We start from the raw sequence: 18,942 nt of genomic DNA, 5'->3' as shown, positions 1-18,942 counted from the left end.
TTACATTGAAATGTATGATACACATTATATATTATTGTATATGTCTTTAAAATATTTATCAGTACAAATTGTTGTTATTTATGTGTTAAAACATCGATAGGAAACTCATAAGAATATTTCTATAAAAATGATATATGTTTACTGTAAATATTAATTTAATCATACCATGAATATTTTCTCGGTATCCCTTCGTAAAAAACATCATTGCTTTTGCAGCCCTTTCTGGTGTTTTTCTTAGTCCCTGCCTTTCTGTATCTTCTCCAAGGTTCTGAAGAATTTTGCCGTAATTTTGTGACATCGCCGCCACAGCATTTTCGTAATTTGCCTCCTCATCAACTTTTTTGTTTGCACTGGTCGACATCTTTAATCGCGAGTCACCTTCAAAAGTATTGTCCGCTGTTGTCATATTTCTTAACTTGTCCTCAATATTTAAATCTGTTCCATTAATGGCACCGTTCGAAATGTCATTCATCATCTTTAACAAAACTTTCGCAAATATCTTCACTGACTTTCACAGTTTGCTCTTCCAGTGATGTATATATCGACTGTCATCCTATTTTTATACACTACGTATCACGTGAACATATCACGTGTATTAAATATATCATCTGGATCAATAAACGCTTGTTTTATATTCATTCCGAATGGGCGAATGTATTCAAGCGTCTATGTAATTACAAAGTGAAACTGAAAGTTAGTTTAAGCGGATGGTGATTTGATTATTTATATCTGGGGCTAGTGTTTTATTCCGAATAAAACGATTTCTTAATTAACTACTATTTTTTTGATCGTCTGTTGGCTTGCATCTATCAGCCTTTCGGGTCGCCAGCCTTTAGCTGGGACGTTCAGGGAAACATTTTATAATTTGGACACTTATTAACTGACTTATGAGTACAGTATGACGTTATGTTTTCCTACTCCTAGTCCAAATAATTGTAAGTTGACGGATTTCACGATTTTTTATATGGATTAGAAGAATCCCGTTTTAACGTCTTTTATTTTAAACTAATGTTTTTAATTCCCCTGTTATACTCACAACCCTCAACTATAAAACCAAACCATATTTTTTAATTAATATGAATTATTATGCACCAGTCAATTGTAACCACGGCCCCTCCTGGTCCGGGGGTATGACTGGAAAATGGGCCGTGTTTTTACCTTTCAGGTGGCCCCGCAGTGCCGGGTGAATGCGGTGGTTTTGTCTTTGTACAAAATATAGCGGGGAATGGGCCTAACCTAAGGTCCCTTGGGTGCAGGGGCATTTGGCAGGGTTTTTACCATCAGTTCATTCCCGCAGTGTTGGGATTTTAGCCCGGGTTGGCTGGACCTAATGTCAAAGTCCCCGACATTCCCCGGACCTGGGGGGGCTGTGGTTACAATTGACTGGTGCATTATGCCCCCATTAAAAAAAAGCAGGTATATTTCGCTTTCAAAGGTCACTCCGTCTGTTGGTTGTTAGTACTTTGTCGGATGGATAACTAGAGAACATAAATTTGGGCCTGAAGACCTCAATATTGGTGGGGAGGCTGGTAATGACCTGGCAGCAGATGACCCATATTGATTTTGAGATTAGTAATGTCAAAGTTGTGGCAACCTAAAACACAAAAAGGTTGTCTGGTATGTCAAAGTTGTGGCAACCTAAAACACAAAAAGGTTGTCTGGTTGATATCTAAAGTATGCTTGAGCCTAAGGTCCTCAAACTTTGTAGGGTGGTGCAGGTCATGCCCAGCAGATGACCCTATTGATTTTGTGTTAATACATGTAGGTCAAAGGTCATTGTCGAAGTAACCTTGAACGCAATAACCTTGTCTGATTGGGTGTGCTTGGGCGGAAGGTCATCAACCTTGATACAGTGACCTTGAACACAAAAATCTTGTCCAATCAAAATAAAGTTAACACTTGCAGTCCTCAAACTTTATAGCAAGTTTGGACATGACCAGGTGATTTCTACTTTAGACTCCTGTTAATTTTTAGATCAACAGATTAAAGCTCAAGGTCACCAGATTTACCACAGTCATGGTCATCTTTTAAGACTGGTATTTAAAAAATACTATGATTAATAACTGGATATTTTGCTAATTATTTTTTTTAATATTTTAAGTTCAGTAAGTTTTCAGTTTTATGTTAGGCTAAAGTATTGTTCTCTTTTCAGAGAAGGTACATGGGACAGAAATGATAATACAAATCAAGGAACTTAACAAAAAAAACACCAGCTCTTAAGGATATATTCACAAGATTTTTTTGATAATTCATTATGAAAGAATCACTATCAATTTTCAATAAATATTGATAATCTTACAGATTTAAACTAGGCACATTTAAGTAAATGGAATTCAGTTAAAGCTCTGGGCATAGTTTTCAGTCTTGATGGATAGATGCTTCTGCCCTATAAGAGGGCGGAAATTAGCTTTGTTTTCCTTTTAGAGGAATTTTCAAAACTTACTAAAATACCACAGAACACATAGATGAATACTCATTAGTTATTTTAAACATTTCTTCTTTTTAAGATGGAAACACTTGTAAGCCATTTAAGTGTGGCAATAGACTGGACGAAAACACAACTGAACAAAAAAGACCCTCAAAAATTATTTCTTTTGTTCTGCAGTAATGTTTTATATAGACTGTTTATGTTCTTACCAAACCTATATTTATCTCTTTTTTTCAGAAGTACGGACTTCTTACGTGTATTGATTGATTGATTTACTTACATGTATGTTAATAAGCTGACCATGTCAAAGAACGATGAATATTCTTACTGACTTCCCATATCTAATTCCACAAGAACCTGATGGGTTTCACTACAATGGCTACATCAGCATAAAGGTACAGCCAAGTTGCTTACATTTATAATGTTTAGATGATATATCACCAATATTTATATAACTTCAGTAGCAATCCAGGTTTACTTATTTGATTAAAAGGACTAAGGTATAAATTTTAGTTAATTTTGTAGGTAAAGATAAAAATTCAATGACGTGCAAAGAAGTTGTTCAGCCCAATGTTATTCAGATACATGCATTTATCAGTACAGGCCCCAATTTCTCGAAACTTCTTAAGCTTAACAGGCTTAAGTCGCTTATTTCAATTAGCCAAAATACATACTGAAAATGGATTTTGATAAATGGAAAATGGTTTATTTTGATATTCATACAGATTATTCGTACATAATTTCTAAAAATTCTTGTAGAAGTAAGTATAACAAATTTTATAGAACAACAAAAAAAGTGGGATTAGCCTAATCCTGTTATAAGGGACTTACGAAGTTTCGAGGAATTTGGGCCTGATTATTAAATCTTCTCTTTGAAGGAAGTAATTTTGTATCTAACAAATTATTATAAGTTTTAACAAACAATACAGTAAGGCTCCAATCAGCACAAATTATGAGGCTATAAAGTTTGTTTGATACTTCTGGCATAAAACACAAGATTTAAGTTGAAAATGCTTCAGTTGTTGATAACCAATCAAGTTTGTTTTTTGTTGAACAACTTCGACTTGAAGTGAAGCTTTGAAGACTGGACTCATTTTGTGTTTTTTTTTACATTGTAGAACATGCTATTTCGACTCAAAATGAAGCTTTCATGAAAGGACTAATTTGGGATATTTAACTTTATATCATATGCTATTTTCTTTGAAGAAAAGATTTGATGTCCAGACTCATTTTGGGAATTTTGCTTTGTAGAACAAGCTATTTCGTCTGGAAGTAAAGCTACCATCAAGTGGGAACTTGCAGGATGGCCAAGTGAACTGTGATTGGAAATTGCGACAAGTTCTTGGGAACTTTTCATCAATATTAAAACAGGTATAGCTGGGTAACATTGTTATCATTAAGTGTTGTATATGATTGTAATTGACAGAATGTGTTCAAGTTTAGAGTAATATTTTTTTCCTGATATTCCCTGTTATTCTCAATAAATACTTTTCTGAAGTAGTCCATATACATGTATCATAATAAATGTACACATGTGTATATATTTATTAAATGTACATTACATTTTATCATATAATATTATTCTATTATAATACATGTATTTTAAAAAGAATCATTTTTGTAGTGAAAACAAGTTGTTCACCATCTCATAAATCAATAAGTGTATTGAAAACGTGTCATTCAACATAACATGTATGTGTATCAATATGTGTATGGAAAATATGTGGTTCATCATTACGTGTTTCAATATGTGTATGGAAAAAATATAATTTTCCATTAAGTGTATCTATAATTATAATGGATATGGAAAACACGTTGTTCACCATCTCATGTGTCAATAATTATGTGTATGGAAAAACATGTCGTTCAACATCTCATGTGTCAATATGTGTATGGAAAACGTGTCGTTCAACATCTCATGTGTCAATATGTGTATGGAAAACAATTTTGTTCACAATCTCATACATGTGTCAATATGTGTATGGAAAACATCTCGTTCACCATCTCATACATGTGTCAATATGTGTATGGCAAACATTTTGTTCACCATCTCATACATGTGTCAATATGTGTATGGAAAACATCTCGTTCACCATCTCATACATGTGTCAATATGTGTATGGAAAACATCTCGTTCACCATCTCATACATGTGTCAATATGTGTATGGCAAACATTTTGTTCACCATCTCATACATGTGTCAATATGTGTATGGAAAACATTTTGTTCACCATCTCATACATGTGTCAATATGTGTATGGAAAACATCTCGTTCACCATCTCATACATGTGTCAATATGTGTATGGAAAACATCTCGTTCACCATCTCATACATGTGTCAATATGTGTATGGAAAACATCTCGTTCACCATCTCATACATGTGTCAATATGTGTATGGAAAACATCTCGTTCACCATCTCATACATGTGTCAATATGTGTATGGAAAACATCTCGTTCACCATCTCATACATGTGTCAATATGTGTATGGAAAACATTTTGTTCACCATCTCATACATGTGTCAATATGTGTATGGAAAATATCTCGTTCACCATCTCATACATGTGTCAATATGTGTATGGAAAACATTTTGTTCACCATCTCATACATGTGTCAATATGTGTATGGAAAACATCTCGTTCACCATCTCATACATGTGTCAATATGTGTATAAAAAAACATGTCTTTGACCATTTCAGGTATTAATATGTGTATGGAAAACATGTTATTAACCATTTCATGTGTCAATATGAGTATGGCAAACATTTTGTTGACCATCTCAGGTATGAATATGTGTATGGCAAACATGTCCTTCACCATTTTGTTTATTAATATGTCTATGGAAAACATGTCCTTCACCATAACATTTATCAGTTGGTGTTATTTTCAGAGACTGCAGCAGTGTGATACACTTCATTCCTTCCTCAAGGAGCTTCAAAGTGTGGCAGTAAGATGAACGCTAAATTAAATTTATAGTTTGCACTACTTTTTGTAAGCTTGATTGTTATAAAAGCTGAAAGCTTATAGAATCATTCTTGAAGCCATATATCCTGGGTAGAAATCAGTAATGGCATGACACGGTCCATTTAGACAGGTCATGATGAGAAGGAACCGCTGGTCAGACCCACAACCATTTGGGTGAGATGGAGACACTTATACCACTAAACCACTCTCACCCTGGTTAGATTAAGGAGGTTGTGACCTCTCCCCTATGAGTACTCAACATTCCTTCATTCACTACCCAATCCTGACTAATCCTGATGTAACAAATAATATTAATAAAAATGACAGCCTGCATTCTGAGCTTCTTCATACCCCTTTACAAGCCCCTTGAGTTCAGTCTCATGTATATACATGTCACAGGCTCAAAATGGTATGTTTGGTGCAAGTGATTCTGGGTTTGAACCTGGGACCCCCTGCCTGCAAGTCCGGTGCTCTACCAACTAAGCTGACTTGCCCAGATCATGTACTTGTAACTAACATAGTTTCTGACCTGTTGTCATTGGTATATGTAACATATTTACATAATATTTTATTTAATTTATATATTTATCATTTCATTAGTTCAGTATGACTTACTGACTAGTATATTAATACGAGCTTGTATCATACTATTGCATAAGTACTAAGTTTAATATGAAAGTCATTTTATCTATTCAACTGAAAGCAATTATCAGCTCTTCAGTATATAAACTACATAAATTTAGCTTCTACTAGTGGAATTTGAAGCCGTAGACAATGTTTTTTTTCTTCTTTAGGTTACACGCCAAGCAAATTCTTTCTTGTTTTTCATTTGCATATCTAAGGATGAGATTTTCTGACATCATAAGCCCCTCGGAATTAGTCTGGAGGATGTTAGATGCTTCAGCAAATTAGACATATGTTGACTTTGTAAACAAGGTCTTATTAGTTCCATAACTATGTGTACTTTACTGGACGTTGACCCTAGCTGCCTCGAGACACAAAGGCAAAAAATTGAATTTCTTTGAAAAATTTGCTTCTTCCAAAGAGATTAATATATGAACTAATTTTAACCCATATTTGAATTTAACTTTATAATGACATCCTGGCATACACAAGTTAAATAAAAATAGATAGGGAAAAGAGGTGTTGACTGGTACAATATTAACTTATTTATAATTTAAAGGGCATTTTTTTCTTCAATTTACGCAATTATAAAAATAATACCTAGAATTTGCAAATTTGCATGCATTAGTGAACATCAGATTAATGTTTCAAATCAATGTCAATAAACAATGGACAATGATTTCCATTGCTTTTGAATGTTCTGATTTCACCATGTTTCTCTGTCATTTTGCTGCTGACAATGCTAACAATTCTATTGATTATCAGTTCCTGTAAAAAGACGGTTTTATCTCTATGCAAATATTTGTCAGAATAATAAATTCCTTACATCAACAAGATGCATTTAACAGTTTATAATTAGTATCGGAATCTGATGCAGTAAAGTGGGTTGTAGGAGTTATTGCTTTTGTAATTGTGTTGTCGGAAGCTAGTTTATTGTGAATGAGTTCAATATCGGAGCCAACTCTAATGGTTTGAATTGCGTCATACAGTCTTCAGCATTTTGAAACATTATTTGTCTGTAGTGGGTGTCTGCATTGTACTTAAAACATCAAATAGGGCTTTGTAGATAGATGTTAATGGCTTCCCACTTTCCACACGAAGTGGAACTCAGTTACTCATGGCTAATAATTGCTCTCAAATTATGGGAACTGTTGTGCTGCAAAGGTTTCGGTTTCATATGATAAAAACAATTTGAAAATATAAAATAAAATAAAAACACAACAAAAAGAACTCTTTCAACAATATGTAATAAAAATAATGGAACCCCTCCTATAATATTTTTGTTCACATCTTGGCCATAAAATGAATGGAAACTGCCTAATGGATTTGTCTATACTTTGTAGGAGCGTCAGTTGGAAAAAGAGACGGGATTTGAAGAGTCATCGTCACAGCTATGCCGCCAGCTCATTACAGACATTGAGGATCTGGGATGGGAAAAGTACGCTAGAAGTTAAAATTCTACGGGTCATACAGTTTGATGTAGGGGATGGGGGGTGGAGAAGTTTTGCTCAATGGAAGTTTGTTTATACATTCAACATACATGTATAAGACGCGACAAACAAAAATAGGTCTAATTGTAAATGCTTTTTTTAATATATAATGAATGCAATCTTACCAACAAGCATATGACACAATATTGTATGATTAAGAATTTCAATTACATATTATATGTAGTTTCACAAATCAAATTGAAATTGAACTTGAAAATGAAACACACTAGACTGCCTAATAAAGCAATTGGTTTCAAAATAGATATCATTACCGGTACTATTCAGAAATATTAATTACCGTAAGTGCGTTGATAAGAGAGCCGCAATATCCTTGATATGATTCCCAAAATTGTTAATTTAAAACAACACTATAAGACCTGTTCCCTTCATGTCATTGCTCATATGCAAAATGATAATGGAATTCTGTTTCTATTTGTGAATTTTTATTAAATGGTATTATAAGTTCTAGATTGTATACTTTGCTGCAAGATGCACCATTAAGCCCACCTTGGAAATGAGTTCTGAATCAATTATTATTCCTTATAGGGATGGAAAATGCAAAAAAGGACGAATTTTCTTACATGTGTAAACATTTGATTTTATGCTAAGACTTGTAGATTGATTTATTTTAACATTTAATGTACATTGATTAGTTATAAATCATTTAAACAACTTTGCTCTAATTCCAAAGGACTGAAACACTCATTTTCAAAGCTTTTTTATTCAGGTTAGCCTATGTGGATGACGATTTCCAAGAAATTCATCTGGCTTACACTGATTCAGATGGCCGTACACACGTGCTGAAATTATACATAAACAAGCAGGTATATCATTTAACGAGCTTAAATATTGCTTCATTTGCAATGGCTGATCTGCTCAGCCATCTGAATCAAAACATTTATCGCATTCACTTCTTCGATAATAACTCATTTAAATATACTTCACGGTTTCGTTACCTAATCAGGTGTTGAGATGGTGTGTTAGTGGTCCTGGGTTTGAGCCCCAGTCTGGCTGCACACTTTTCTCACCCTGTGACAAATGGCTCCTGATGAGGGACCATGACTATATATCCTTCCGATGGTTTTGTCGAGATCATGTTTAGCTTGTTCTCAATCCTGTTAATTCTGGGACAAATTCCAACTAAGCAGGGGAGTATGTTACCTAATCAGGTGTTGAGATGGCAAGTAAGTGGTCCGGTAGCACAGTCTGTAGAGTACTTGCCCTGATAGCGAGGGGTCCTGGGTTCGAGCCCCAGTCTGGCTGCATACTTTTCTCACCCTGTAACATATATTGCAGACCAACTCATTTACTGAAAAAGGTCTTGATAAGGGCACTTTAAACAATTTAGAAAATTTCCCCCACAACACAAGACCACACTCTCACGTAAAATCGTGCCAACGAGAGTGATTAATATAATGTAGTAATAACTTGTTTCACAATCATTGTAAAATAAATATGTTTAAACTAGTGTAAGGATATGAGAAGTTCCAGTGTCTTCATACAATTTCAGTATCCCCATGAAGCTCCTAAATATTCTGTCCAGCTTCCTGTCAAGTTTGAGCTCCATTGGTCAGGGGCAAGGGGGCTGACTCCTTCCTACCAGCATTTTGTGTGTGCAGTCCAGTCTTATCAAGAGTTCTGGTCCTTGGTTGGTGAACTTGATTCAAACACTTGGGTCTTGGAGCCAGAAAAGCCAGCTTTCTCAGCAAGACACAGGAGAATAGCTATAGGTAAATTTAATCTGTTAACAATAATATTTGTTATCATTTTTTGTGAAGAAGTTAATATTTTTTGCTGTCAGTGATTGGTTTATTAACTATAAGGCCACGTCAAACTGATGTTTTGTACATCATATTGGCTGCTTTTATTTTTAGCTGTAGAGGCCAAAGGCCAGAAAAGATACTGCAATGGAGCAGTGTATGATGTTGGTGTGAATATGATTCAATCTTGAGTTTTGATTGTATTTTGATTAAACTTATACAGTGGTTAGATATCCATAAGTGCTTGGCTCCTTTTTATGCATGACTGAATGTCCCTTGAAATTATCAAGATTGAACAATTACAGTCCAAGAAGGACAACTTGTACTCAGAGAGTGCAGTTGGTTGTCTCCCTTTGTTAAAGAGGCTTGATTTTTGATGAGTGTTTGTATACCACGTGACAAATTGCCTCATAAATGCTACGTTGGAAGGCTACATTTTGCTTTAAATGAAGACTTTCAACAAAGATAACTTCACTACTTTTAACAAAGATAACTTCACTATTTCTTCACCATTTGAAATGAAACATGGCGCAGTCTATGCTGCTTACAGAGCCCCACCTTCGGTCTTTAACCAGAGTTTGATTGAGAGTTTAGTTTCTTAAAACAGTTTGACAAACCTTTTCACAAAACAGCCGTTTGACGGAGCACTGTCAAAACATTATTTTGGAAACAGGTTTATCGAAGTGTTGGGTGAAACTAATCACCTAATCAAACTCTGGTAAAAGATTGAAGGCGGGGCACTTTAACTGGCATAGACTGCCCTTTGTTTCATTTAAAATGGTGTAGTAAAAGAAAAGTTATCTTTGTTATAAGTCTTGATTCGAAGCAAAATGTTACCTTCCGGTGTAGCATATATGACGCAATTTATCACATGGTATACACACACTGTCCATTTATTACTTGGATGTTCACTAAATGGCTACAGTAGTTAGCCATGCAAGTTGAGCATATGCCCTCATGTTCCATCATCAAAAGACACCATGTTCCATTAAACAACGAAAACATTTCATTTTCTGACAACTTCCTAACTGATGAAACAGTTATAAAAAATGAATACTTTGTAGGTGTTTTTTTTACTTTACATGTAAAAGGGAATTGTTTAGGATTCTCGTTCTTGATATTAATTAAACACACTGGAAAAATATGTTTTTCAGTTATGCCTGTCCTGTTTTAAAACAAAATGTTCTGTTTAGTTTTTTATTTCACCTGCTTGCTCTAATTTTTCTCATAAATAAAACATTCAATTACTGTAAAAGTTATAATTTCTTGATGCATCTACAAATGCACCTTCGGGTACTTGCAATATTCTGCCAAATTTGTTGTTTAAAAACCATTCTTGGATCAGAATTGTGTGTTAAAATCCCTTTGGGTCAGGTGTGTTCAAGTATGTATAATAAATATCAGAATGTTTAATAAACCAAAGTCTTTATTCCCAGTGGAGATCGAACAAAGCCTTCTGAATTCCTGCTTCTTTGCAATCACCCAATGACTTCATTATCAATAACTTGCTTTTGTCAAAAGTAATTCACTTTGTTACAATTCCTGAGATGCGCCACTCATAAATGTTGACTATGGATGACTAAAAGAAGCGCTTGTTTTGAATTTCCAGACTCGAGCGTTTCTGTCCAAATCACAGTTGACCCAGTCAATCCTCGGGCTCTACCAGACTGCAAGTTTCTAGGCTCTGACCATGGTAAACAACTTAACTTACAAATTCTTAACCAGGGATGTAGCAGGACCAACCTGTTTGAGAGTCTTGGCCAGGGGCTTGGACTCCTAAAACAGGACTGGTCCTGCTGCTTACTTGTAGCCTCAATATCACAAAAATACACAAGTCATTTCGCAATTTCAAGCTCAACTCTTTTTTCTCTAATTGCCAATGTTATACTATTATTTTCATTCTCCTGGGCATTATGTTGATAAAACATCATTGCTCAATATTCTAGAGCACAAAATGTACTTGATTCATAACTCAAAAATAGTAAATTTGACTCAAGTACAATATTTGCTCTAGAATTATTTTTGTATAAATAAGATATTGACCATTTATATTTTCATCATTTTAATCTATGAGAGAATGCACTTAAAAAAGTGTAAAATCTTATACACTTATTAATAACTATTGATGGTTTGTTGTAAAATGATTTGAGAATGAGTATTTTGGCGATATTGAGGCCTGTTTTGGGGATCCAGTTTTTTCTTATTCTACAAGGTATGTTGGAGCATTTTTGTGTGTAAAACATACCATTTTCTTTATTCATGTGCAGGCTTAGGCCTACATTGCCTTCATGTTGGTATGCCTTTGAAACTGGAATGTAAGGGACAATACTCTGATAGACACAAACATGTAGGCTGAAACTGTCTACCTGTGCCCTCAAATCAAGACCTTCTTCGATCTGTATTAGTCAGACTACTAGTTTCGAGGCCCTGAACAAGTGATATGGCTTTAATACCACTAGCTTAAACTGACTTCAAGTTTCTAGGCGAGCTGTGGCCTAGTTATTTGATGTTCATGCCAGTAGTTTAAGATGACTGCAAGTTGTTCAAATCTGACCAATTCATGTAATCTGACCAAGTTTAAAGTTACTGCAAGTCAAGTGGATATCATATATCTATCTTAAAGTAGCTGCAAGTCAAGTGGATATCATATATCTATCTTAAAGTAGCTGCAAGTCAAGTGGATATCATATATCTATCTTAAAATAGCTGCAAGTCAAGTGACTGCCATATAACTGGCTTAAACTGATAGCATGTCAAGTGACTGTCATATTACTAGCTGAATCTGACTGCAAGTCAAGTTACTGTCATAAAACTAGATTAAACTACCTGCAAGTAAAATGACATATAGCCATATTACTAGCTAAAAGTTATGTGACTGTCATTTTAACCTCTTTAAACTTACTGGAATTGATGTTCTGAACTTTAAGCCAATTTATAATATGTTTTTATTGAGTTTAAATAATTCATCATACATGTACATGTAGATGTTGAATAGTAAGTTTTATTTTACATTTTTAGGTATCTTTGTTGTTGTTTGGGGAAGGGAGAAGTTAAAGTAATGTGATAGCCATGGTTTCAATGTTGTTGTAGTGCAAATACTTATCCTTGGCCATAACTTAAAAATCGTTTAAGATATTCAAATAAAACCTGTATTCATATTTACATGTATATGAAGGCCCATAACTCTGACTTTAATTAATTGGTGAGTACTGTCCCTTGTTTAACTTGGGAAAACAGACCAGCATTGGCATTTGTTCCACAGCCCTTGTTTTATTAATTTTTAATATCAATACTTTATTCAAAGGTGTAACAACAGTTTGATGGTTTTCATTTTTTTATATTTTTCAGCAATTGCACCATTAAGGCAAAGTATGAATAACAATATTTCAGATTGGTAAGTACTGGTACAATGTTATCAAGGCTTTTATTAAAGGAAATCGAGTACCAATATTCTAAATAAATGATCATCTATTATTTTAGGAACTTTTATCGCTAATGTCAATTCATACTTAGTTATCAGAACATCTGTAGAGAATATATACACCATATGGTTATGTTTATGGTGAAGAAGGCATTATTCTTCAATTTTGTAGTTACACAGGAACATCACAGTGGTTTTTGATGTCCATTTAAAGTTCTGCAAAGATTTTTAGTCAGTAATTGCATATTTAACATTTTCTTGTTTGCACTTTGCATTTTAACAAACTTTCAAAGATTTTAATGAAACTTGGTCTATAATGTTACACACATCAAGTTAATATGAAAAACCAGGAACTTTCTGACTAAGGTCGATGTAAGTTACTTTCATTTGATGTCCAATTTGCTAAACATAAGCTCTGAAGAGCCTTTACAGCTACAAAAATATCCAGCTTCAAATCGGCTACAGTATATATAATTTAATTATGTGATTAAGAACCATTGACCATTGCTGGGTGATATTCTGTACCAGTCATCCACAAAGCTGTGCGGAATGTGAAGATTGAGAGAAGATGGTGAATACCAAATTGACCACTTGGTGTCTCTCACTTCATAATCACTTGAGCTTCCTTGAAGCTCCCTTTCCCAAGCATTCTCATTCATCAGAGGGTCTATCATGATAAATCTAACACATAGCCTCATCACTCTGGTGACTGAGAATGTTTCCCAAGTGAAAGTGGAGAAAAGGTGTAGAGGTGGCTATTGTTTATGCAGACAAAACTCTCAATACTAAATGTCCATATTTCTTACATTTAATAAAGTATATCGATGAAACCTTTTTAAGAGTAAATGAAAGTCATACATTTTGCGCCTTGATGATTCAGGGATGAGAATGGAAGCTTGTTAAAGAACTTGGAGCACCTACTTGATGTTAAATTTCCATCCCCATCCACACACAGCAAAGAGGTACTTTGAGCTTATCTGATTTTGTAGATAAGATTTCATGTTTAAGTATTGTCATAGATTTAGTATGGTTGTCATCATCATCATAATCATTGTTCCTGTCCTACAAATATTGTTGGCCATTGACTTGGTAAGTGCTAAAAATATTCAAATTAGAATTGGTGCGAATGTTTAAAATGACGATTGGCATAAAAATTTATGTTCTAACATATTGGCTAAAATGCTATATGATATGACCCTTGGTCAATTGAGAATTATAGCCAAATGCAACTGCTGGATTATTTTTTTATTATAAAACATATACTCTACTGCAGCTTCTGTTTAATGCTGAGCTAATACTTAACTTAGAGGCCATCATGAGAAAACTATCAAGGTTCAACACTAAAGGGAATCTGAGAGTCAGACACTTCTAAATTTTGACACTGAATCCTAAATTTTGCCACTGACTCTTAGATATTGGCACTGACTCTTAGACATTGGCACTGACTCCTAGATATTGACACTGACTCCTATATATTGGCACTGACTCCTTAATTTTGCCACAGACTCCTAGATTTTGGTACTGACTCCTAGATATTGGCACTGACTCCTAAATGTTGGCACTGTATCCTAGATTTTGAAGCTTGGGAGTCTGTCAGACTCCTTAGTTGTCCACTGTTCAGGCAAGGGAAGACAATTACAATGCATGTTGTTTTGGGGCAACAACTTATGGGTATTTAGCATAGTTACTGAAAACCTTAAAGCATTTGAAACAGTATTGTTTTGAAGGTAATAAGCATTACATGGACTTATTTTCTTCATTGACTATTCAATTTTATGCTTGACTTTTTTATTTTGACACAAATTCCTAAAATTTGAATGTGGGAAGTCTGACATAAAATCACAAAATCATGAGGTGTGTTACACTTATTACTGAGGAAATTATATATCTATTCTAATATTTAAGATAGAAATATACGTCAGTGGAAAGTAAAAGAATATAAATAAAGTAATAATATCCTTTTATATTTGTTTTAATGTCTAGCGCAATAGGTTGCCACCTCTTACCCAAGGGTCCAAGTGTTTTGGGAACCAAAGCTTTTCTTGTCTTGCCCTGTGAAATCAGAACTCAAATTTAAGATTTGCAAATTCCTTCAATTCTGTTACATGTTTTCGCTTGAAAATTCATAATTTGACTTATCAATGAATTTTATATTGAAATATCTTCCAAAGCTTTGAAGAACATTATCTTATAATGATTATAAGAGGAACAATATAAAATGATTCCATTAGAGAATTGTTCTTTGAAGAATTCAATGTAATAAAAAGTATGATGATCTAAAAGGATATTCAGGATTTTCTTGACAGAACCAGTATTATCTGGTCTCAAAAGCAGAAATGGTGTGCATGTTTAAATGACAATGGGCATAACAGAGTCCAAACATATTGGCAAAAATCCTTTAGGAATTATGACCTGTGGTCACTTGAGAATTATAGCCAAATGCTGTTGGATGAAACATATAAACAACTGCAGCTTCTGTTAATACTATTATGAGATAACTACCAGGGTTTAACACCAAAGGGATTCAGAGAGTCAAGATACTCATTAATTTGGGAACTGACGCCTAGATTTTGGAGCTTGGGAGTCTGTCAGACGCCTTAGAAGTTCATTGTTCAGGCAAGCCCTTATTTTGGTCTACAAAGTTTTTAGTAGAGTTACTGAAAACCTAAAAACATTTTAACTAGTATTGTTTTGAAGCTAAATAGCATAACAAGTACTTCTAATTTTTCCTTGACTATGAAATATTCAGCTTGACTTCTTCATGTTGATGCAAACTCACACAATTTGAATGTGGGAAGTCCGATGGAAAATCTCGAAATCATGTAGTGTGTAGTGTGATTACTGAAGATATTAATAATTCTAACATTAAAGACAACCAAAGACTGTCAGTTGAAAATAAAGTATATAAATAAAGTAATTATATTCAGTTTTATATGTTTTTATGTTTAGTGAAATAGGTTTCCACCTCTTACTTGAGAGGTCTAAGTGTTTTGGGAGCCAGGGCTTTTCTTGTCTTGCCCTGTTGAAAATTGAGATTTGTAAATTCATTCAATTCTGTTAGTTTGTCTTTGCTTGAAATAATTGAAATATCTCCCAAAGCATTGAAGAACTTTATCTTATGATTATGACAGAAACAATATACAATTTTTTACTTAGAGAATTGTTCTTTGAAGAAGTGCAGGTAATAACAAGAATGAATATCTAGATTTCCTTGATAGAACCAGTATTATCTGGTCTTAAAAGCAGCTCAGTTTGGTTGTATTTGCTTCTAGTTGATGTTTAGATTAAACTGGTTTTAAGCAGCTTTTATTTGCATTGAAGGGCAGTAACAAGGTTATTTTTTCATGAATGGGAATTCCATGTTTACCCCCCTTTGTATGTATTTAGTAATCTCCTTTGTTGTTACAATTTTATACTTTTAAAGACGTAAGCAGAAATTCATATGATGATGTGATAATGATGATGATACTGAAGATGACGACGATGATGATGATGATGATGATGATGATGATGAGGAGGAGGAGGAGGAGGAGGAGGAGGAGGAGGATTATGATGATGATGACGACGACGTCGATGATGATGATGATGATGATAATGATGATGATGACGATGATGACGACGAAAATGATGATGATGATAATGATGATGATGATGAAAATGATGATGACAGTAATGATGACAATGATGTTGGCAACAGAGATGATGATGATGATGATGAAAATTCATGAAATCAAATGCAATAATAATCATGTGTTTCAGGAGTTCAGTGCAGAGTGTGGTATTTGCTATGCATACAGACTGGAGGATGAGATTCCAGATGAGGTCTGTAATGATGCTAGATGCCATCAGCCCTTCCACAGGGCTTGCCTTGTAGAGGTAAGATACTTTAACATTGCAGGGTCTGTTATAATGCTCGATGCCATCAGCCCTTTAACAGGGCTTGTCTTATAGAGGTACGATACTTTAACATTTAAGGTCTGTTATAATGCTCGATGCCATCAGGAAGGCTGGTTTTGTAGAGGGATGATACTGAAATATTTAAAGGTAGGTAACAAGGCTTCATGCCTTCAGCAGTTCCACAGGTTGTGTTGAGGTATGATCCTGAAATATTTTCAGATCTGTAACAACGCTCAATGCCTGAAACTATAAAAATTCAAGTTGTGACTATTGTGATAGTCTTGTTTAACTTATTCATGAGTAGGGATAATAAAAGTTACCTATATTTCATCTTAATTTGAAGTGAACGTGATTATAGTGTACATTTTCGTTACATTGTTCATGGTCCTGTAAACGACCTCTGTCCTTTAAGCCTGTAAACATTGCATTGGATATCTAGACTTAGCTGGCATATATTTTAAAGCTGTGGTATTGTCATAGCCCTTGTGTGGCCATGGTTGTCATTGGCAATAAACACATTTCAAACTTGAAAGCCATTATTTAAAAGATCAGACATATCAGATTGAACTACATGTATGTAAAATAAATTTATTGAACTAATGATTCACTTTTGGTAATATTTGTTGCAAATCCCATTAATTTGGCTGAATTAATTGTTCAATTAAGCATCTTGGATAAGGAATGCAGAATGTGCATAAACATATCCTTGCACTCTCACTTTTATCATCTCATAAAAAGAGAAAACAAACACATACTTTTTCATTGAAATATTCAAATCAATTTCTAATATGAGCCTCATATTTACTTGTTTTATTGACTTTTTAATGTGCTTTAAAAACATAAAAAGTTATATGCTTGTGTAAATTTCAGTGGCTGAGAGCTCTCCCATCCAGCAGACAAAGTTTCAACACCATCTTTGGCTCCTGTCCTTACTGTGAAAAGGTGACTCTATCTGTAGTTCTGAATTACAGTCAAACCTGGTTGAAGAGCCACCTGCTTTGAAAGGCCACCTGCCTTAATTTTAAACAAAATTATAACACGTCGGATATTTCTGTCATTCGATCAAACATGATTTCTCGATTAGTAAACATGTAGGGCAATCATGTGATGTAGTATGCATTTTGATTTGATGACGAAAATATCTGAGGCTGTTATGTTTTTTAATTATTAGCAGAAGTGTCAGTGACATGGGATAAGTGTTTATATGGCTTCATGGGGTCAAAAAATAGTAATTGCGGCTGCATTAGACAGGGAGACCGCTTAATGCATGTACATGTATGTTTTATAGTTAAAGCATACGGGGGAATTTGGAGTGGTCTGATAAGGCGGGTGGTCTTTTAAAGCAGGTGGCCGTTCAACCAGGTTTGACTGTAATACCTATTACTAAGTGCATGAACATGTTACTGAAGGCGATCTGTTTAATCAACCCATGAATATGTGAAGTGACTTTTACTCAGGAAAAGGAAATCTACCAAAGACATACTTGTCTACAACAATTGTTTTCTTTTCCTATCTATTAGAATACCATTTATACATTTGATATGAATAAAATATATTGAACGTTCAAATTCTATTTTCGTCTTTCTTTTGAGGGATTATAATGGCTATAATGATCACACTTTGTTTTATTTGTCTTTCTCAGGCAATGACAGTGAAGCTTATTGCAAGATGACTTCAACACATGTACCATTATTGCTAATAACAGGAACTCAGCCATAAAAGCGTTAGAACATTTAGTAAAGAAATGTTGCTTGTTAATAGCATCACTGTGAAATGTCAGCTCATAGTGTCACTGTTGTGTTCAACACTGAAGAGTCTTTGAGGATTAAAATAATTGTTTTTGTAAGCTTACTAATGATAATGCAAGCCTTAAAACTTAGCAACCAGTGAACATATCTAAAACCAATTAGAACATTTTATCAGTGAATATGTGAACTATAAAAGACTTCATCATTAGTTCTAGTGTTCTTTTTTATTTGGAAGAAAGTTGTTGTTTATTAATTACATTCACTTCAAAATTGCTAAAAATATTCAGTAGTTGTTCGTTTGCTTCATAAGAGCAATTAAATAACCATATAACACCTTCTTATTTGAAATAAATACTCTTACTTTTATCTCTACTTTTTGGTTATTTGTCACTTGAAAGCCTGCTTAAGTATAAATGGAAAATGAAGAACATTGCTGAATGTAATGATGTTGTTTGAAGTGTCAGCGAACATTTTCATTGACATTGTTTTATCTTGTTAACTTTCTAAATAACGTGTTTGTCCATGTATAAAAACATGACACTGTTAAGCATGTTAATTGTGTAAAACATCTCCTACATTGTGTTCAACAATAAAGATGTGTTTAAATTA

General features: G+C 34.1%; 2 protein-coding genes across 5 annotated transcripts in view; one reads left to right on the top strand and one right to left on the bottom strand.

Moving 5' to 3' along the window:
* The window catches only part of LOC128208220 (GTP cyclohydrolase 1-like), a 19,504-nt gene extending 18,964 nt beyond the window's left edge, over nt 1–540 (bottom strand). For both annotated transcript variants that reach the window (XM_052911693.1, XM_052911694.1), the window contains exon 1: nt 166–540. In XM_052911693.1, coding sequence (XP_052767653.1) covers nt 166–475 — 310 coding nt within the window. In that variant the 5' untranslated portion in view covers nt 476–540. The remainder of the gene's footprint in view (nt 1–165) is intronic.
* LOC128208217 (E3 ubiquitin-protein ligase FANCL-like) overlaps nt 1–18,942 on the top strand; it is a 22,461-nt gene extending 3,519 nt beyond the window's left edge. For 2 of the 3 annotated variants that reach the window (XM_052911688.1, XM_052911689.1), the window contains exons 2-13: nt 2,666–2,823; nt 3,680–3,799; nt 5,320–5,376; nt 7,361–7,455; nt 8,235–8,331; nt 9,018–9,237; nt 10,877–10,960; nt 12,616–12,661; nt 13,569–13,650; nt 16,448–16,564; nt 17,456–17,527; nt 18,228–18,942. In XM_052911688.1, the coding sequence (XP_052767648.1) occupies nt 2,743–2,823; nt 3,680–3,799; nt 5,320–5,376; nt 7,361–7,455; nt 8,235–8,331; nt 9,018–9,237; nt 10,877–10,960; nt 12,616–12,661; nt 13,569–13,650; nt 16,448–16,564; nt 17,456–17,527; nt 18,228–18,257 (1,101 nt within the window). In that variant the 5' untranslated portion in view covers nt 2,666–2,742 and the 3' untranslated portion in view covers nt 18,258–18,942. Of the gene's footprint in view, nt 1–693; nt 936–2,665; nt 2,824–3,679; nt 3,800–5,319; nt 5,377–7,360; nt 7,456–8,234; nt 8,332–9,017; nt 9,238–10,876; nt 10,961–12,615; nt 12,662–13,568; nt 13,651–16,447; nt 16,565–17,455; nt 17,528–18,227 lie in introns of those variants that run through there. The other variant, XM_052911686.1, reaches the window with a different exon arrangement.

Source organism: Mya arenaria, chromosome 11 (assembly GCF_026914265.1).
Source record: "Mya arenaria isolate MELC-2E11 chromosome 11, ASM2691426v1".
Taxonomy (NCBI): Eukaryota; Metazoa; Mollusca; class Bivalvia; order Myida; family Myidae; genus Mya; species Mya arenaria.
Note: the sequence above shows the minus strand (reverse complement) of the source record. Positions and strands in the feature narration are given on the sequence as shown.